This window comes from Thalassophryne amazonica, chromosome 20 (genome assembly GCF_902500255.1).
Source record: "Thalassophryne amazonica chromosome 20, fThaAma1.1, whole genome shotgun sequence".
Classification (NCBI taxonomy): domain Eukaryota; kingdom Metazoa; phylum Chordata; class Actinopteri; order Batrachoidiformes; family Batrachoididae; genus Thalassophryne; species Thalassophryne amazonica.
Window position 1 is genome coordinate 14,575,736 of NC_047122.1, and position 22,076 is coordinate 14,597,811.

Consider the following 22,076-nt stretch of genomic DNA (forward strand, 5'->3'; position numbering starts at 1 on the left):
GTCGGATTTTGGAGTCTAAAGTGTGGCGACGCGCTGTTTGTTATTGAAGCTGTGGACATGGACGTGGGACATCTGACTCTGTTTTTAACAGACTGCCTGGATACAGAGATGTATTTGTTACATTGGATAAACTCAGAATACATAATTTCCAGGAGTTTATGGACGTTATTTTACAATCAAGAGAGAGGCAAAGCCGCAGCCAGCGATTTCAGAATCAGAATTGCCTTTATTGTCAGTGGCTACGTTTACATGCCGTTAATATTCGGGATAAGGTTAATATTTCGGTTTCTGAATCATTAGGAACACGTTTACATGCTTAAGCAGACAGAGTTACTCCTGTATACATGGTCATTGGTATCATTTGGAATATCCCCATCTAAACAATGACACACGTCTTCCACCGGTGCTTGATTTGGTCTGGCGTTCGTGCAAATTCTGCTTCGCGTAACCTTTCGGCCACCTTCTTGTAAATGTCGCTATCTCGGTACTTTCTACCGTCAATAAAAGGCATTATATTCATGTCTTTCACGATACTAATGAAGTACTCGGTTTCCCCCTCGCTCCAAAAGTGTGGTGCTGTGCTGCCGTGTCTGGATTTCCCCATGCTGTGCTTCTGTGGTGTCCGGTGGGTTGCGTGCGCCGCATACAAGTGGTTGCCAAACTCAAAAGACCAAGATTCCTTGCGGATAGGACATGCGCAGAACACAAAATAATATTCCTTTCTATGGCGATAATCCGATGCGCGATTATATGACCTGATATTCGGGTTAGAAAAGGAGTAACCCAGGAGTCATATTCGGGTTTTTAGAAAACCCAAATATGAGCATATTAGGGTTTTTGCGGGTGTTTACATGGCCATACGCAACCGGGTTATTGCTAATATTCTGGTTATGAAAGGGTTATTGGCTGCATGTAAACGTAGTCATTGTAATTTACATTGCCACGAGATCTGAGTGCAACTCCAAAATGTGCTCATCTGAGGTGTGAGTAATTATTAGCCAAATAAAAAAGATAATAAAATTTAACAAAATAAATTATCTAAATATATGTACATCTAAAAATAAAATGTGAACAAAATATAAAATGTAAAACGAGAAATTATGTACAACTGTGGAATGATATTGCACAGGGAAAATATTGCACATGGATATTGCACAAGAAACTTTGAAAAGTGCAGATCAATGTGGTTTGTTATTGCTCAGTGTAGTGATTCACACGCGCGAGCTTTGAGCATGTGAAGTTTACATTTGAAATTAACCCATAACACGACGGTGAGTCTGACATGTTCAGTATTTTACCTCTGTGCTTTGTAGCTAAAATTCAATTTATTTTTTTTACTTTGAGTGTAAATTTGGAGCTGTGTATGTGTTCTGCGAAGCTAGCTGTGTATGTGTGTGTGTGTGTGTGTGTGTGTGTGTGTGCGTGCACGCACACGTGCACACTGTGCAGCTGACGAGCCACTTGTTTTGCCCCGGCAGCAGATGTATTTTTTAGATTTTATTGATAACAACACTCATAACTAATCGTGCATAAAGCTGAAGCTGGAGCAGAGATGGTTATTTACAGGCTGCGTTTATGACTCGTGGCTGCAGATTTTACCGTAAATTAACAGTTCTCACTTAAAAACGAGTCATCATAACACGACATCACACTTATGTAAACTCTGGATTTAATCTGTGCCTCCGTTCTTAACGTTAGCAGCTACATTCCATTGAAGCGCATGCTGGGACGCTTCTAGTAGCGACGTCACTTGTCGGAAACACCCGAGTACTCACGAGTACTTTGTTTTTGGACGTCTCCATAGCTGTTTGTTGTGAATGCCGTATACTTTGAAACGAGTCATAGAAGTGCACAAAGTAATCCTGGCGGATCATCGGATGGTCACTAACAGCCTAAATCTAAACTGTTATGATTTTGGTGCGACATGTCCTTTAAAGTTGCTTCAAATTTTGTAAAAAGTGGTGTAAATTATAGCTTGAGCTAATAGGATTAATAAATGGAATAGCTTGGACTGTGTTGAATGTAAGATCAAACAATGTCAACGACGTCCACTGGATTCTATGACATGACATATATTACCCCGTAATGTGACAACTGAGCATGATACATGGTGCAAACTATTCCTTTATAAAACCTTATTAACTCAACCAATAATTTGCATCACTTTTTTATACCAAAATTGGAGCAACTTTAACTTTTGACCCCTCTACAAACTGAAATTGACCTTTGTCACCATTCTTGCTGTTTTTACCCCATAACTCCATAGAATTCAGTCTCAGATTGTCCAAACTATACCTTTTTGGAATCTTTGTAATCAGACAATTAATGTGGTGTAATTTTCAATATGACTGGAGTGTTTTTTTAATTTTGACCCCTGTGTAATTAATTCTTCAGTTGACCCCTACCTGGCTGCCGACTGAAAACTGAAGTGGCCAATCGTTTTTTTTTTTCTAAAGAGTAATGTCTAAGGAGTACTTCTGCCGAATCTGGTGCTTGTGTCACCATTTGCAGGATTCCTCTGTAAATATTCTGTCATCTGCTGCACTAACAATTCACTGTTTTTAAAGTACATTAGCGACACTCAGTGGAAAGCAATGTACTGACTGAATCTTAAAACAATTAAAAGTTGAGAAAAACCAAATGAACCAATTACTTCAAAACATGTTTCACTTTCAAAATGTTCTACAGACTAAATTAATTAATTGCTTCAGTTACCCAGTGTTTCGAAATGTGCCAAATACTCAATGTTGACAAGAACCAAAAGGCACAACTGTTTCACAAAGTGAGTGCTTCGTGACCCCCCCCCCCATCCAAATAAACCCCTGACCTGAACAAGGATTGTACAGTCTTATTATCAACAATGATTCACTTCATGAAATCACTCCCACGTCTCAGTGTGACATGGTATGCACGACTGTTTGTAGTGACCTCTGACCTATAGCCAGATGCAGGTCAGGATCCTCTGCTCAAAGGTTTTCATTAAACTGATGGACCAAAGTTATTTTTTTCCCCACATTTTCACTGTGAGTGGACGATGATGCTGGACATATGTTGGTCTGAAAAATGTGAACTCTGTGAAGTGTGAAGTCTTTTTGTGGGGCTGTGGGCCGCCGCAGAGGAATGTGAAGCTTTGTCGGACTGTTGGCATCACGTGGACAAAGGATCTCGCTCTCAGAGCCTCCGGCACAGTGACAGAGATCTGTGACGACACACAGCTCACATGTAGCAGACGCAGGAATCTGACACACCGCAAAGCAGAAGCTGAGGCGTCTCATGACGTCATCAGATAAACGAGGCCCTTTGAGCAAGTTCTGGACTGGTCGCGTGTTTGTATTTGATGTACAACCCCAATTCCAATGAAGTTGGGATGAAAAATGTAAATAAAAACAGAATACAATGATCTGCAAATCCTCTTCAACCTATATTCAATTGAATACACCACAAAGACAAGATATTTAATGGTCAAACTGCTAAACTTTATTTTTTTTGTGCAAATATTTGCCATTTTGAAATGGATGCCTGCAACACGTTTCAAAAAAGCTGGGACAGTGGTATGTTTACCACTGTGTTACATCACCTTTCCTTCTAACAACACTCAATAAGCGTTTGGGAACTGAGGACACTAATTGTTGAAGCTTTGTAGGTGGAATTCTTACCCATTCTTGCTTGATGTACGACTTCAGCTGTTCAACAGTCCGGGGTCTCTGTTGTCATATTTTACGCTGAACATTGAGAAACACTGTTCTTACTGTAGACTGTTAGACTATTTTTTCATGCAGTTGTTCACAAAGTGGTGATCCTCGCCCCATCTTTGCTTGTGAATGGCTGAGCCTTTTGGGGATGCTCCACCTTTTTTGAAATGTGTTGCAGGCATCCATTTCAAAATGAGCAAATATTTGCACAAAAACAAAAAAGTCTATCAGTTTGAACATTAAATATCTTGTCTTTGTGGTGTATTCAACTGAATATAGGTTGAAGACAATTTGCAAATCATTGTATTCTGTTTTTATTTACATTTCACACAATGTCCCAACTTCACTGGAATTGGGGTTGTAAATGAAATCTAAGGCATGTTCACCGTCTTGGAAATATGTATCATCCCGTGAGTTGTCTAAAGAAAAGTGCCTGTAAAAGTGATTTGTATTCAAAGTAATTTGTTTGTCCAAATACGTATGAAAATGGATGTAATTCATATCTGGTTAATGTGATTTTTTTGTAAACCCCTTGAATTTAAGGTAAAATTCTACACTACAAGCACATTTTCTTTATTGAAACTATAATAGAGGCAAATTTGGAGGAAAATTACTGTTCAAATACTTATGGGTCCATATTATATATACATATATATATATATATATATATATATGTGTGTGTGTGTGTTAAAAATCCTTCAACCATTTAAATACATTTGTATGTTATTCTGCGCACAGAACAAACTGATGTAGTCACAATGAAACGTTCATGTCTGATTGACAGGCTGACTAAAGAAATGTAAGTGAAGCGCGCCCTCTGATGTCGAAACAAGGCACTGCAAGTGCTGTGGATCATGGCACCTTCCGTAAAAGTAAAAATGGATTCATTGTTGGAAACGTTAGGAGCAGGAACGTTTTGGCTCACCTGAATCAGGGCTTTAGATTTGGAATGTTTCACCATGACTGCACAGAAACAAAGAAAGTTCATGTTATGAGTCTGAAAATCACCTCAAATAAGCCACAACATGACTCAGAGTGCGGAACAGCGCTTGAAAGTGCATGTTGTTTTATTGCACATCGAGCATAAAAGCAGCACTGTATGCAGACAGAATTGTAAGAGAACTTTTCTCCAAGCACAGAATGTAATCAGAGCCAACAAGACCCTGCAGTTAGTGGAAAGTGTGGAGACGGCAGTCTTGGAACGGAAACTGACAATTTAATAGACTTGGAAAAGAAAAGAGAAGAAAGACTCAAGTTTCCACTGAAGGTTTACTGCAAGCATGAGTCCAGCTGGGAGCCTATCACAGGCCGCCACACACCCACCCAAAGGGGGATGGAGGGGGGGCAGAGGTCCAAGGGTCCACCTACCTGCTAGGTACCTCTCCAGGGAGGGTGAAGAGTTCTGGTTCCAAGTGTAGCAGCAGAAGAACAACAGCCAGACCAAAAGGGTTGCCAGCACCAGAACCAAGACGCAGAGGAGCCGGGCCACAGCCGGGTTGGTGAGGGCCCAGGCCGCCAGGGCATCCATGCTGACCTGTGGCGTGCAGACTGCTGGTCACCCGTGGATGTGTCTCAGTCTGACTGCAGCAGAGCTCAGCGGGTCACTGTGGGCCGGTTCTGTGCTCTCGGGGCAGCAGCAGGAAACCACAGATGGATACCAGCTGTTCCAGAAGGAGCTCAGACCACAGCCCACGTCAGCTCTCTCTGTGTGTGTGTGTATGTATGTGTGTAGAGGAGAAACAGAGACTGGAGGAGTGGCTTCTCCGTCTGCATGTGGAGGAATCCTCACACATTGAGGCTGGACCTGGCCTCCCAGAATGCACCTCTTTCCCTGCACACCTGACAGCATGTGTGTGTGTGTGTGCAAAGATGAATGACTGAAAGTCTGAAGCTAGTTTATCAGAACTCTGTTCACATGAGCAGCCGACTGGTTTCACCAACATCCACACAAGTCAAATATTTGCACAAGATACACTCAAGTGGAAGCGCGCTGACAAAATCCTCGCGAGTCGTCGTCTGCTTTTCATTGTTTGGTCTCTTAACACCATTAAAAGTGCTTCAGGTCATCCTCTCTTCATATCAGTGCTGTTTGCCGGAATTTGTCTTCTGTTTTCAAAATGTACAAATTTCTCACAGCTGTTCATGTGCTTATAGATTAAAAAATGTGAAGCTTCTTTTTAAAGCTTCACATTATCTGTAATGTGATTGTTTTTTTGTTTTTTTAATTAACATCTGCAGAACCATTAGTCAAATTCAAAGCCAGTCCGTACTGTTGGGCTGCAGTGGGAACATAAACTTTGACAACAAGCAAACGACAAAAGGAGAAAAAAAAAAAAAAAAAAACCCTGCAAGGAACGGTGCATCCAGAAAGCATTCATGCCGCTTCATTTCTTCCACATTATTGTGTTATAGACTTATTCCAAGAGTAAAAATTTTTTCCCCCTCGACTCACAACACCCCATAATGACATGAAAAAAGTTTTAATTTTTGCAAAATTAAAACAAAAACTAAGAGATCACATGTACATTTCACACCCTTTGTAATACTTTGTTGATGCTCCTTTGGCAGGAAGAAGGTGATGTTATGGACAGTTGCCCACCCGAGTGCTCCTTGTCATTGTGTCTTTTAACCAATTTTTACTAGGTTTTTTTCCCCTCTACTTTTCTTAGATTAATAGTTTTTAATAATTTATTGACCAGTGAATACATGCTGCTTCACTTTTTTTTTTTCCTGGTGTTTGGGGTACTCTTCTCAAGCGGAGTCCCAGCCATGGCGGAGCACCACCAGGGGTCCTTTCTTTACACGAGGGATCAGCTGAAGGAGCTCCGATGCAGCAGCCCAAACAGGGAAAGACATGACATTCCTAAAGAAATGCAGATGAAATCCCAGAGCTGCAGCTCCGGGCAGAGACTGTGGCAAAGGAAGAGATATCGGCCGTACCTTCTGTTGTGATAGGGAAAGTAAGACTGTTGGCAAACAAAATAGACGCGGCCACCATCTTGGAGCTGTCATCGTAATGATTCTATCACAAGGCACAGTGAAGGTTTGATTTTCTAATTTATTTTTTATCTTTCTGTATTAAAGTGCTTTGTTTTTTGTAATTTTTTCTGTTGTGTCTTTTAGCACTGTGTAAAGTGCTATAAAAATATAATGTATTATTATTATGGTAGTATTATAAGATGCTGAGAGCTGCAGAGAGTGAAGCTTCCACAAAGCTCCAAAGGTGTCAACAGTCACACACATGGTCCAGGAGGTTGGAAACAGCCTTGGAACTCTTTCTCTCTAACCTGATATGAAGTATATTCATACTCTGATTTATATACAGTTCTGTGTAAAAATTTGGGCACCCCTGATGATTTCCATGATTTTCCTTTATAAATCATTGGTTGTTTGGATCAGCAATTTCAGTTAAATATATCATATAGCAGACAAACACAATGATATTTGAGAAGTGAAATGAAGTTTATAGGAGTTACAGAAAGTGTGCAATAATTCTTTAAACAAAATTAGGCAGGTGCATAAATTTGGGCACCCCAACAGAAAAAAATGCACCAATATTTAGTAGATCCTCCTTTTGCAGAAACAACAGCCTCTAAACGCTTCCTATAGCTTCCAATGAGAGTCTGGATTCTGGTTGAAGGTATTCTGGACCATTCTTCTTTACAAAACATCTCAGGTTCATGGACAGCCCGCTTAAAAATCACACCACAGATTTTCAATAATATTCAGGTCTGGGGACTGAGATGACCATTCCAGAACGTTGTACTTGTTCCTCTGCATGAATGCCTTAGTAGATTTTGAGCAGTGTTTCGGGTCGTTGTCTTGTTGAAAGATCCAGCCCTGGCACGTCATCTTTGTCACTGATTCATGAACATTGTTTTCAAGAATCTGATATTGACTGGAATCTTGGAACTTTAACAAGATTCCCAGTACCTGCACTGGCCACACAGCCACACAGCATGATGGAACCACCTCCAAATTTTACTGTAGGGAGCAACCTTTTATGTTTTCAACATTTTTTTTTTTTTGGATATTTAATGTTTTGGCCGCTCATACAGGCATGACTGGTGGATTGCTGCAGAGATGGTTGTCCTTCTGGAAAGTTCTCCTCTCTCCACAGAGAAATGCTGGAGCTCTGACAGAGTATCCGTCTGGTTTTTGGTCACATCCCTAAGACCCTTCTCTCCTGATCACCCAGTTTGGATGAGCAGACAGCTCTAGGAAGAGTCCTGGTGGATCCAAACTCCAATTTGCAGAAACATCTCAAAGATGATCAGTGGAAAAGCTGATCAGGCTGTACCTGAGCTCAATGTTGTGAATATTTTGATGTGATTTCTTAGGGTTTTTCCCCCCACTCAAAACACCCCAATCAATTTGGGGGAAAAAAACAAACTTTTTTCCGCATTGTCATTATGGGTAATTTTGTGTGGAATTTTGAGGGGAAAAAATTATTTAATCCATTGTGGAAGAAGGCTGTAACAAAGAAATAGGTGCCAAAAGTGAAGCACTAAATACACAGTAACTGATAAATGAGGCACCTGTGGTGAGATAAGTTGTTTCTGAAGTTCAGAATGAGATTCAAACCATTTTGTTGAGAACCATTTGACTTTAATGAAACAACTTGAATGTAACATCATTAATTCAATGAGTGACTGTTCTCCAAAAGCATTAAATCCAACTATTATTTTTAAAGGGGTTATATTAACCATCTCTTCAGAAAGTTGATATGACATCATCAGGTGTTTTAAGAACAGATATTAATCATACTTGTGGATTTACCTTAAAATAAACCCAGTTTTCTGGTGTTTTCCTGCCTGGTGCTCTAAATGGAAAGAAGCTGCTTCCTCCCACTTCAGAGAAGAAACATCTCCATGTCTCCTGTACTCCAGTGACATACATCACCAGTCTCAAACAAGCGGTTTCAAGCCAAACTCAGAGAGTCTACCTGCACAGGCACAAATATTTAGCTTGAAACCCTGAACTCTAAATGGTAGAATAAAACCTGTTTTTTGTACAATATGATCCATTTAACATGTTAAGTTGGAAAACTGGGCACAAACCGATAAATTCATGAACGCAGCAAAATGCCTCAACAACATCCTAAAAGCGATCTCCACTGTCACTCCAACAAGCGGCACATCAGTAGAAGCTGGTGTCCTGAGCAGCCCAGTTTGGGGTCTGAGGGAACAGAAAAGCACCAAAAGACCAAAATCAAATATTTTCATTTTCCAAACACACACACACACACACACAGAATCACTGGCCTCGGAGGATGTTCATTCAGTTGTTTAATTTTGTAGAAAAAAAGCAGATCACAGACATGACACAAAACTAAAGTCATTTCAAATGGCAACTTTCTGGCTTTAAGAAACACTATAAGAAATCAGGAAAAATAATTGTGGCAGTCAGTAACGGTTACTTTTTAGACCAAGCAGAGGGAAAAAAATATGGAATCACTCAATTCTGAGGAAAAAATTATGGAATCATGAAAAACAAAAGAACGCTCCAACACATCACTAGTATTTTGTTGCACCACCTCTGGCTTTTATAACAGCTTGCAGTCTCTGAGGCATGGACTTAATGAGTGACAAACAGTACTCTTCATCAATCTGGCTCCAGCTTTCTCTGACTGCTGTTGCCAGATCAGCTTTGCAGGTTGGAGCCTTGTCATGGACCATTTTCTTCAACTTCCACCAAAGATTTTCAATTGGATTAAGATCCGGACTATTTGCAGGCCATGACATTGACCCTATGTGTCTTTTGGCAAGGAATGTTTTCACAGTTTTTGCTCTATGGCAAGATGCATTATCATCTTGAAAAATGATTTCATCATCCCCAAACATCCTTTCAATTGTCCAAAATATCAACGTAAACTTGTGCATTTATTGATGATGTAATGACAGCCATCTCCCCAGTGCCTTTACCTGACATGCAGCCCTATATCATCAATGACTGTGGAAATTTACATGTTCTCTTCAGGCAGTCATCTTTATAAATCTTACTGGAACGGCACCAAACAAAAGTTCCAGCATCATCACCTTGCCCAATGCAGATTCGAGATTCATCGCTGAATATGACTTTCATACAGTCATCCACAGTCCACGATTGCTTTTCCTTAGCCCATTGTAACCTTGTTTTTTTCTGTTTAGGTGTTAATGATGGCTTTCGTTTAGCTTTTCTGTATGTAAATCCCATTTCCTTTAGGCGGTTTCTTACATTTCGGTCATAGACGTTGACTCCAGTTTCCTCCCATTCGTTCCTCATTTGTTTTGTTGTGCGTTTTCAATTTTTGAGACATATTGCTTTACGTTTTCTGTCTTGACGCTTTGATGTCTTCCTTGGTCTACCAGTATGTTTGCCTTTAACAACCTTCCCATGTTTGTATTTGGTCCTGAGTTTAGACACAGCTGACTGAACAACCAACATCTTTTGCAACATTGCGCGATGATTTACCCTCTTTTAAGAGTTTGATAATCCTCTCCTTTGTTTCAATTAACGTCTCTCGTGTTGGAGCCATGATTCATGTCAGTCCACTTGGTGCAACAGCTCTCCAAGGTGTGATCACTCCTTTTTAGATGCAGACTAACGAGCAGATCTGATTTGATGCAGGTGTTAGTTTTGGGGATGAAAATTTACTGGGTGCTTCCACAATTTATTCCTCAGAATTGAGTGAGTCCATATTTTTTTCCCTCTGCTTGTTCTAAAAAAGTAACCGTTACTGACTGCCACAATTTTTTTTTCTTGATTTCTTATAGTGTTTCTTAAACCCAGAAAGTTGTCATTTGAAATGACTTTAGTTTTGTGTCATGTCTGTGATCTGCTTTTTTTCTACAAAATTAAACAACTGAATGAACATCCTCCAAGGCCAGTGATTCCATAATTATTGCCAGGGGTTGTACACACACACACATATATATATATATATATATATATATACACATATATATATATATACATATATATATATATATATATATACATATATATATATATATATATATATACATATATATATATATATATATATACATATATATATATATATATATATATATATATATATATATATATACACACACACACACACTCAACAAAAATATAAACGCAACACTTTTGGTTTTGCTCCCATTTTGTATGAGATGAACTCAAAGATCTAAAACTTTTACCACATACACAATATCACCATTTCCCTCAAATATTGTTCACAAACCAGTCTAAATCTGTGATAGTGAGTACTTCTTTGCTGAGATAATCCATCCCACCTCACAGGTGTGCCATATCAAGATGCTGATTAGACACCATGATTAGTGCACAGGTGTGCCTTAGACTGTCCACAATAAAAGGCCACTCTGAAAGTTGCAGTTTTGTTTTATTGGGGGGGATACCAGTCAGTATCTGGTGTGACCACCATTTGCCTCATGCAGTGCAACACATCTCCTTCGCATAGAGTTGATCAGGTTGTCAATTGTGGCCTGTGGAATGTTGGTCCACTCCTCTTCAATGGCTGTGCGAAGTTGCTGGATATTGGCAGGAACTGGTACATGCTGTCGTATACGCCGGTCCAGAGCATCCCAAACATGCTCAATGGGTGACATGTCCAGTGAGTATGCCGGCCATGCAAGAACTGGGACATTTTCAGCTTCCAAGAAACAACACCTCTGTTGAAAGCCTTAAGGACAAGTTGGAACATGTCCTGCCTGTTAAACAATTTCTCATATACTCACTCCACTGAAAGCCATCAAAAGCCGCCTGGATTTTGCAAATGGTTATCAACACGGAGGTGTTTTTCCTGTGCCGCCGCACCGCGTCGGCTGCGTCCCGATGCGCGGACCCGTCCGCACGTCTTTCATTAAAAAAAATCTCCTTTAACAGTGGAATATCCGGATAAAATGCTGAAACCGACTTCTTCTGAAACTTCTCTGTTCTCTCACGACGTCCTGGAACAATAGAGCCTGAAATGTGGAGGTTTTCAGCTTGAACAGGCTGACGACGGCGGCTGAGAGCGCTGAGCGACGTCTCGCACCGTGGTAAGTCCTTAAAGCGACAGAATCACCTCAAAATCTCTCATCAGCCGTTAAAATTTTCACTGAAAACCAGCTTAATTTTTCGAACTGTGTCAACTTCGATGTGTCTCACAGGTTTAGAAAAAATTTTGATCAAACAACGCGCCAGTCTCTCAGCAACTTCTCAGACAAAGGAATTCCGACAAGGGGCTGGACGACTCCTCCCACAAGGAGTGCTCACAGGCGAATGACGTCACCGACATGCGTGGAAAAACTCACGCATGCGCACGAGGGTTCAAGCATGTCTGACGTAAAAACATATGAATGAAATCCATATAGTTTTTGAAAAAAATAAAAAAGGACCCTTACTTTATTGACAGCCCTCGTATATATATATATATACACAACCCCTGGCAATAATTATGGAATCACCGGCCTCGGAGGATGTTCATTCAGTTGTTTAATTTTGTAGAAAAAAAAGCAGATCACAGACATGACAAAACTAAAGTCATTTCAAATGGCAACTTTCTGGCTTTAAGAAACACTATAAGAAATCAGGAAAAAAAAATTGTGGCAGTCAGTAACGGTTACTTTTTTAGACCAAGCAGAGGGAAAAAAATATGGACTCACTCAATCCTGAGGAATAAATTATGGAATTACCCTGTAAATTTTCATCCCCAAAACTAACACCTGCATCAAATCAGATCTGCTCGTTAGTCTGCATCTAAAAAGGAGTGATCACACCTTGGAGAGCTGTTGCACCAAGTGGACTGACATGAATCATGGCTCCAACACGAGAGATGTCAATTGAAACAAAGCAGAGGATTATCAAACTCTTAAAAGAGGGTAAATCATCACACAATGTTGCAAAAGATGTTGGCTGTTCACAGTCAGCTGTGTCTAAACTCTGGACCAAATACAAACAACATGGGAAGGTTGTTAAAGGCAAACATACTGGTAGACCAAGGACGACATCAAAGCGTCAAGACAGAAAACTTAAAGCAATATGTCTCAAAAATCGAAAACGCACAACAAAACAAATGAGGAACGAATGGGAGGAAACTGGAGTCAACGTCTGTGACCGAACTGTAAGAAACCGCCTAAAGGAAATGGGATTTACATACAGAAAAGCTAAACGAAAGCCATCATTAACACCTAAACAGAAAAAAACAAGGTTACAATGGGCTAAGGAAAAGCAATCGTGGACTGTGGATGACTGGATGAAAGTCATATTCAGTGATGAATCTCAAGCATCTTCCAGCATCATCACCTTGCATTGGGCAAGGTGATGATGCTGGAACTTTTGTTTGGTGCCGTTCCAATGAGATTTATAAAGATGACCGCCTGAAGAGAACATGTAAATTTCCACAGTCATTGATGATATGGGGCTGCATGTCAGGTAAAGGCACTGGGGAGATGGCTGTCATTACATCATCAATAAATGCACAAGTTTACGTTGATATTTTGGACACTTTTCTTATCCCATCAATTGAAAGGATGTTTGGGGATGATGAAATCATTTTTCAAGATGATAATGCATCTTGCCATAGAGCAAAAACTGTGAAAACATTCCTTGCCAAAAGACACATAGGGTCAATGTCATGGCCTGCAAATAGTCCGGATCTTAATCTAACTGAAAATCTTTGGTGGAAGTTGAAGAAAATGGTCCATGACAAGGCTCCAACCTGCAAAGCTGATCTGGCAACAGCAATCAGAGAAAGTTGGAGCCAGATTGATGAAGAGTACTGTTTGTCACTCATTAAGTCCATGCCTCAGAGACTGCAAGCTGTTATAAAAGCCAGAGGTGGTGCAACAAAATACTAGTGATGTGTTGGAGCGTTCTTTTGTTTTTCATGATTCCATATTTTATTCCTCAGAATTGAGTGAGTCCATATTTTTTTCCCTCTGCTTGGTCTAAAAAAAGTAACCGTTACTGACTGCCACAATTTTTTTTCCTGATTTCTTATAGTGTTTCTTAAAGCCAGAAAGTTGCCATTTGAAATGACTTTAGTTTTGTGTCATGTCTTTGATCTGCTAGCGCACCACACAGCGTTTTTTTTCTCTTCACTGTACCTCGTTTCTATTGTTGTGCGCCAGCTTCTTCTCAATGTTCATCGCCAACATCTGGCTGCGGAAGGACAAACTCTTTGTCTTCTCAATCACTTGCTGGTATGGTGAGACTGCATTGTTGCCCATCACCACGTGACCCTGAACGACAAAGTCACACAAACTCACTTAGCACTTTGTTAAACAGCGGATTCTCATCTGTGCCAAGCTTAGCGTGGCTCATATGATCAGCTTTGGAGCAGTCTCACCAGTTTGGAGTCAATCTTGGCGTCGAGTCTGGCATTACGGATGAGATTGACGATCCACCTCTCTGCCTCCTCGGGCGTCATATTGAGCTTGTCTGCCAACATACTGAGTAGAAACAAGGAAAGTTAAACCTGCCTTAATAAACAGAGGGAATCTAAAGCATTTTACACATCACTGCTGAATATATATACATGTGTGTGTGTATAAAAAAGTGAGATTTTTGCAAATTTATTTTAAATTTAAAAAAGAAATCACATGTACATAAGTATTCACAACTTTGCCATGAAGCTCAAAATTTATCTCAGGTACATCCCATTTCCTTGAGATGTTTCTACAGCTTAACTGGAGTCCACCTGGGGTAACTCCAGTTGATTGGACATGATTTGGAAAGACACACCTGTCTACATATAAGGTCCCACAGTTGACAGTGCATGTTAGAGCACAAACCAAGCACGAAGTCAAAGGAATTGTCTGTATACCAATGAGACAGGATTGTCTCAAAGCACAAATCTGGGGAAGGGCACAGAAACATTTCTGCTGCTTTGAAGGTCCCAATGACCACAGTGGCCTCCATCATCCATAAATGGAAGAAGTTCTGATTCACCAAAACTCTTCCTCGATCTGGCCACCCGTCTAAACTGAGCAATCGGGGGAGAAGGGCCTTAGTCAGTGAGGTGACCAAGATCGCAATGGTCACTCTGTCAGAGCTCCAGCATTCCTCTGTGGAGAGAGGAGAACCTTCCAGAAGGACAACCATAAGGGTTCTCACCAGCAAAGTTGAGCATAGGGGACCCTTAAACTGTGATTTGGGCCCATATGCTAAATATCAGACATTATTTAACATCCCAGTTAACAACACAAATTATTCATGATTGTAAGTCTGGACGTGCACATTAGCAGTCAATGTATTTTACTGCTAATTATCCCTCTTGCACAGCGATTCAATAGATGCATTTCCACTGGAGGTTGAACAAGTCTCGCAGCCACTGCGTTTGTCAAGCGAAAATTAAAAATCTAAACACACTCTGTAACTCATAACCACAAGATTGAGCAAAAAGCAGAAGAACAAGTGATGACATCAACCTGTTGGGAGCAGCTTTTTTTCAGCAACTGTTCGTCAGTGAGGCAGGCTGGAGCTGAAGGTGCTTGCCCTGCCAGAGAGCCACACTAGTCAGTCAGAAGAGACAGCAGCCGGTGTGATCGAGCAGACACACTCAGTCCGAAATTCTTCACTTTTGGATATATACACACACACACCCCTTTTGAGCCCATAGCTTCTGCAAATTTGTCTGAGGAGATCTGAAAATAAAACATAACTTCAGTGCACTGTAGAAGTTTTATTAGCAAATGTTAGCTTAGCCTTTAGCTGCAGGATGTTGAATCAATCACTCAGTCAAGCCGAGTAAATGTTTTATATTCATAAATTGTTTGATCTATTTTTTTTATACCAAAAAATAGATCACAGGGTAGCAACTGGCAATGTTTATTTCTGGGCAAAGTCAAATAATTTTCAGTTACTGGGAAGACTGACTGCACAAGCTGCTGATGCCCATGCAGGTGATACTTATGTCCCATGGTACTTGTATTTTCAAGACTCAGCGCATGCTGAAAATCACTGTGCATCTACGAGCCCTGCTCCCCCTTAGTTTGATCCAATCGACACTGCTCAAAGAGTTGCCCTTGTTGAGGATTCAGCCTCAGTATTTAAGATATCAGTGCTTCGAAAGATGTATCTAACACTGATGGAAGGACAGGGAAGTCCATGTCATGATAGCAGGGAGCCACATACAGCCTGGTTCAAAGAACACCTTCTTAGTCTTCTCCCTGAATGAGTTTTCAAAGGGGAAGGAAATCCCATGTCTAACAAGGCAAAGGTTGCTGAGTTGCTGGCCAAGGCTTTTTATTCCCACATTCATCAAGATGATGTCCTGTTACTGATGCAGGCAGCAGTGATCCTACATAAGTGTTGTCTCCAGAAACAGGAGTCCCTCACTGAGTCTTTCTCCTCAGAATGTCTGGCCACCCATGTTCTAGAAGAGCTTGGCAGCTTCATAAATTTCACAGAGTCCGCTGCACAGGGTTGTGCAAGTGTGAAGGTGGTTGTGTGAATAATGATGGTGCCTAGATTAGATCAGATTTTGCAGTACTGAAGTTTTCTCATAGTTGCTGTGTGACTGGTGCTCATCTTGCGAGGTAGTATTCACGCATGTGGCCACATTTACAATGTTCACATCAAAAGGCAAAGGGCCTCCAAAACTGAAATTAGTCTGGTCTACTCAGGGCCAAATTTCATGGATGCAGACAAATCTGCATTAGAATTTAATCTCTAAGACTATATGGGGAGTTGTACATTAAATTAATTTGAAAACGTGTTTACTTGGTGTAGTTTTCATCCCAACTCTCTTATAATCTAAACTGATGTGAAAAATAAATTTGATGTGGAAATGCCGCACATCTGACCACTAAATCAGCCAAATAGCATTTTATATGCCTTTGGGGGGTTATCCTGACCGTGAATGTCACAACAGAGGTCAAATGTGATGTCAAAAACATACAAAAAGTGTGTTCATTCATGATCCTACGGCTTTCGGTTATGAAGTTTTGATATAGTCGCATTTATTTAGTTGGCGACCATCTTGGATTTGGCCAATATGGCGGCCACCAAAGAGCAGCTGGCTTAGCGCCCTCCAAAAATGAAAAAAAGGTATGTTCTGGTCTACATTTGGGCCAACTTTGGTACTTATATTCAAATCTGCACAATACTCCCCTCATGACTCCCTAAGGGCCTGCACGAATGGTCAACGAGGACACAATTTAATGTTGAAATGACTAAATTTAAAAGAAACGATTTTACCATGAGATTTATGTCACATTGAGATAACGTAATTAACAGCCACTGCAGTCATTGTTAAGTCATCTCCTATTGTGTTTATAATATATTTAAGGTGTCTTTTTGCCTGGTTGAAATTCATGAATGAATGAATGAATGACTCTACTAGGCTTAAAAATATATATACACATTACTTTTCATACAATTTTATTTGTCAAAAAAAAAAAAAAAAGCCTGAAGTTCCTTATGTTAATCAAGAAATCATCTAATTTGAAACAACAACAGATAAGTTATGGTTTTAATTTATAGGTAAACAAAGATTTTTTTTTTTTTTTTTTTTTACTTAAACCTATTCTAATTACAAGTTTTCTACTGAAAGAAACATTTTTATCTTCAAAATGTACAGTAATCAGAAATTATTCTTGATGTAAAAAAACCCAAAACATTTGTGAGGATTTTCTTTAGACAACTGCTGTGTGTAAATTACCAGTTCTGATGTTCCACTGATACACATTTCTACACTTCCGCGTTTTGGCCTGATGGCTCATTTCTTTTGGCTTTAAAGTAAAGCTGTAACAAAGATAAAAATCTTGGGCTTTACGTCACAAAATTTGGCCCTCAAAATGCAGGAAATAGTCCTTCAGAGGGAGGGTTATAAATGAAAACATTTTCTTTGGGGGGCAATGGTCCCAGACCCTCCTACAATATCCGTGCCTGCAGCGCTCGCTGCACGGCTATTCCTCCACAAATTTCCCCCTATGCTGTAAAAAAAAAATCCTGCTGAGAACCCTGACCATCTCTGCAGCAATTCACCAATCAGGCTTGTATGGTAGAGTGGCCAGACAGAAGCCCCTCCTTAGTAAAAGACACATGACAGCCCACCCGTTTGTCAAAAGGCACCCGAAGGGCTCTCAGACCATAAGAAAACAAAATTCTCCGGTCTGATGAGACAAAGACTGAATTATTTTGCATGAATGCCAGATGTGAAGTAAAGTGAAGTGACAGTGAAGCATGGTGGTGACAGCATCATGCTGTGGAGATGTTTTTCAGCTGCAGGAACTGTGAGACTAGTCAGGATTGAGGGAAAGATGAATGCAGCAATGTACAGAGACATCCTGGATGAAAACCTGCTCCAGAGCGCTTTTGACCTAAGACTGGGGTGACGGTTCATCTTTCAGCAGGACAATGATCCTAAAGCTGGGCAGACACTGTATGATATTTTCAATTGTACTCAGCTCCAGCTCAAACTGTACGACAAAACCGCAGGGTGTAAAAGTTCAGAGCGCACAATTTATGTTCTCACACGATACGGCCTGATGCAATCTGACTACTCATATTGTACGTTCAAAAACCACACGGACTCATGTTCCCAGAAGGAAAATGTAAACAGAAGCTTTTTCTTTTTTAAACTTTATTTACATTTCTTATTTTTCCAAAAACTCTCAATGGGAGACATCAAATTTTTAACAAAAAACAAAACAACAAAAAAAGCCAAACAAACACAATACAAGACTTCACACGAGTTGAAGAATAAGAGAGAAAAAAGAAAAAGAAGCTGCTCTCCCAAAGAGATGATCACTGTTTATGCTCTCTCCAATTCCGCATCAGTGTTTGCACATGCGCAGTGCGAGAGGTTGGGGTAAATTGGCTCATAGATGCTTGTAGCGCTCCAAAAGCGAGATACCCTCATGAGGGCCGACCAGAATATCAAACAGGTTTGATTTTCATCCGACTATACGATTGCCGATCGGGAGGTGGTCATGAGAGGTTAAAGGCAGCTCGTTACTCCATGTATACTACACAATGCAGGACGCACAATTAAGCTGAAACTCGATACAGAAACTCGAAACTCCAACCTGATGGAGCTTGAGAGGTGCTACAAAGAGGAATGGACAAAACTGCCCAAAGATAGGTGCACCAAGCTTGTGGCATCATATTCAAGGAGACTTGAGGCTGTAATTACTGCCAAAGGTATAACAACAAAGTACTGAGCAAAGGGTTTTGAATACTTATGTACATGTGGTTTCTTTTTAATAAAGTTGCAAAAATCTTTTTCTCATGCTGTCATTATGGGGTGTTGTGAGTAGAATTTTGAGGGGAAAAAATTTATTTACTCCATTTTGGAAAAAGGCTGCAACATAAAATGTGGAAAAAGTGAAGCGCTGTGAATACTTTCCGAATACACCGTATATAATTATATCTAAATAAATGGGGCGGGGGGGGGGTGTCAAGCACAAAAATGAAACAAATAATCTGGGAACAGAAGGATTCCCACAAATAATAAATTAATAAAACCAGCCGACCCATCAGAGATTGTGTACCTGATGCTGATGCACTGATGAATACGGCAAAACGTCTCAAAGATAAAGAGACGTGCGTTTTCGATAAAGTCCTCCAGACAAGCAACCAGAAAGAAGTCGTTCACCAACACCTGTGCGACAAAGACAAATTCAAGACCACAACAATCCCACATACATTTTTAAACAACTAAAGCTGGCGAAAAATGACAATAACATACAAATGTACATTACGGTTTTATCACATTATGTAGTGTATGATTACTGCTTTATCACGTAGTGTATGGCTGGCTTTGCAGACAAGTATAACTGAATATACTACACCATGAAACAAAGAAAATTTTGGGGGGGGGGGGCTTGTAAGTGTACGCATTCACTATTCTGACTGAATGTCCAGCAGCTGCTTGATCTAACCACCAACAAAATATTTAAATATAAAAATATCTCTCACAACACAGAGTAGCCATTCTCAAACAGAAGAACACCGGGGTCCACTTTAAAATCTGAAAATCATCTGGGGCCCAAACAAACCTTTAAATTAAAGATGAAGTATTTACTTACACATACACAATTCAAACTGGGTCAGATACATTTCAAATACCTTCATTTAAATCACATGGCTTTGTTTTATTACATGTAAACAAGAAAGCTCCCCCCCAAAAAATCTTTGATTTTTTAATAAACAACTCGATTTTCATTTTTTTTCGATTTTGTTTTTTTTTTTTTTTGACCAAATTATCCTTCCAAGTTTTTTTGGTAAAAAAACAAACAAACAAAAAATTAAAAATCTAACAAAGGTGATTTGGTATGAAAAACATTACTTTAGGCATCAGGTTAAAATAAGATAACTTCAATTATATTCAATAATATCAAATTTATTGTTGTCAATTGAAGTGCAAAGCAAACCACAGTAGTAATGATAACCACAGTAGACATCTCCCTATCTTTTAACAAAAGTGCAGTGTGCAATTTATGCACATCATATTACAATTATAAAAGAAAAACCTTTGTAAACATCAACACTTGTTTTCACTGTTTATAACCCAATATGAAGTATATGAACTGTGCAACCTCCCACTACAATTCATTCATTCATTTCCTTTATTTACCAAGGTAAAAAACTCATTGAGATTGACATCTCTTTTGCAAGAGTGACAATATATATATATATATATATATATATATATATATATATATATATATATATATATATATATACACTGAACAAGTTAACAGCATTGATAATGAGCCTGTCTACAACTGCAGGTTTGAGACATGCTCGGTGACAGGTGACAATGCCTCCACCCGCACTAAAAACCCTCTCCGAGGGAGCACTAGTTGTTGGGATGGCCAAGTATTTTCTTGTCGTACTGCTACCTGTGACAGCAACCGCTTTAAGGCACAATTTGCAGCGAGGCGTTTTCTGCTCCGTATCAGACGGCAAGTATCCATACCAATTCCAAACTACTGAATTAGATGGATTTTTCTTGGGCTGGAGCTGCTTATTTGCTTCTTCCATGCTGTGTGGCGCTGCCTCTGTGTGTTTGTGTGCTGCATGTGAGGGGGAGGGGGACTGGCTCTGCTGCCGCCTGACCAGCAGTCACTACGGAAGCACGGAGGAAAGCGACTGGTGGCAAATGCAAATATAATGTTGTACAGAAAAAAAATCTAATAAAATCGATTTTCTAAAATCAAAATCGATTTGAACTCAAAACTCGATTTATATTTAAAATCGATTTTTTGCCCAGCCCTATTCAAAACTACACGGATTTTGACAAAATTTTCACCACAGATACATATAAGGCCATGGAAGATGCCATTAAATTTTGGAGGTGATCTGGATCAGGATTTCACATTATATAGGATTTGAAGGATTACACCAAAACTACTGCATGGATTTTGAGAACATTTTCAACCACAGATAGATATTAGGGCATGGAAGACTCCATTAAATTTTGGAGGTGATCAGGATCGGTGGACGACTCATATTTTTATTACCATTATTATTTTTAATGACCTCCATGGTCCATCAGAGGACCACAATTTGGGAGTCCTGACAAAGTATACCTAATGAGTTTTTTGTATTACGTTCTCAACTGACAGCCAAACAGACATATCAGAGAGAGAAAACAAGAGCAATCAGAGATGTCTGATGCCCGCCAATCCTGATGGAGATCACCTCCAAAATTCAGTGGAGTCTTTCATGCTCTAATATTTATCTGTGGTGCAAATTTGATGAGAAGCTATAAAGTAGTTTTGACGTAATCCCTGAAAGCCTATATAAAGTGAAATCTTGATCCAGACTCCAGATCACCTCCAAAATTTAATGGAGTCTTCCTTGGTCTAATATCAGGACTGTGAAATGAAAACTGTGAAATCCGAGGAAAATTTGTAGGGGGTCTGGGGGGCATAGGACCCCAGGAGCTGAAGTCTCGGGCCCGGTGGGATTCCAGAAACCAAATTAATTTTTTATCTAATAATACATTTTCAACTTTCAAACAGTCTTTCACGCCATCTTCTCTCTGTCCGACGTCAGTCTGTGACACAGACATGCTGCACAATTCTTCTTTTAAAAACTTAAAGCTCTAAAGGTTTGCGATGTCCACATGCTACGTTTAGCTTAAGCTTCGCGCAGGAGCCACACAGCGTCGCCTCAGCAACCAACCAGCCCACTTTATGATAACTATCGCAACAGCCAGGCTTTTTTCCTCCTCGAAACTCCGCGGATCCAAGGACACTAATTTATATATGTAACACACAGATCAGTGTCCACAACTTCTAAAACTTTCACGATGTCGTAAAAAAAACACTTTCCGACAGATATTTTAAAAACTCAGTGACGATCACAGTTACACCCACCCCCATGATGAAATACGCAGAATTTCACGGAGTTTTCACAGCCCTGTAATATCCACCTGTGGTGAAAATTTCATAAAAATCC

At 39.9% G+C, this 22,076-nt stretch overlaps 1 protein-coding gene across 1 annotated transcript in view; it reads right to left on the reverse strand.

Moving 5' to 3' along the window:
* Nucleotides 1-8,278: 8,278 nt before the first annotated feature.
* eif3eb (eukaryotic translation initiation factor 3, subunit E, b) overlaps nucleotides 8,279-22,076 on the reverse strand; it is a 30,909-nt gene continuing 17,111 nt past the window's right edge. Inside the window, 4 exon segments of the mRNA XM_034160339.1 lie at nucleotides 8,279-8,870; nucleotides 13,769-13,903; nucleotides 14,011-14,113; nucleotides 19,160-19,269. Of these exon segments, the coding sequence (XP_034016230.1) occupies nucleotides 8,832-8,870; nucleotides 13,769-13,903; nucleotides 14,011-14,113; nucleotides 19,160-19,269 (387 nt within the window). The 3' untranslated portion in view covers nucleotides 8,279-8,831.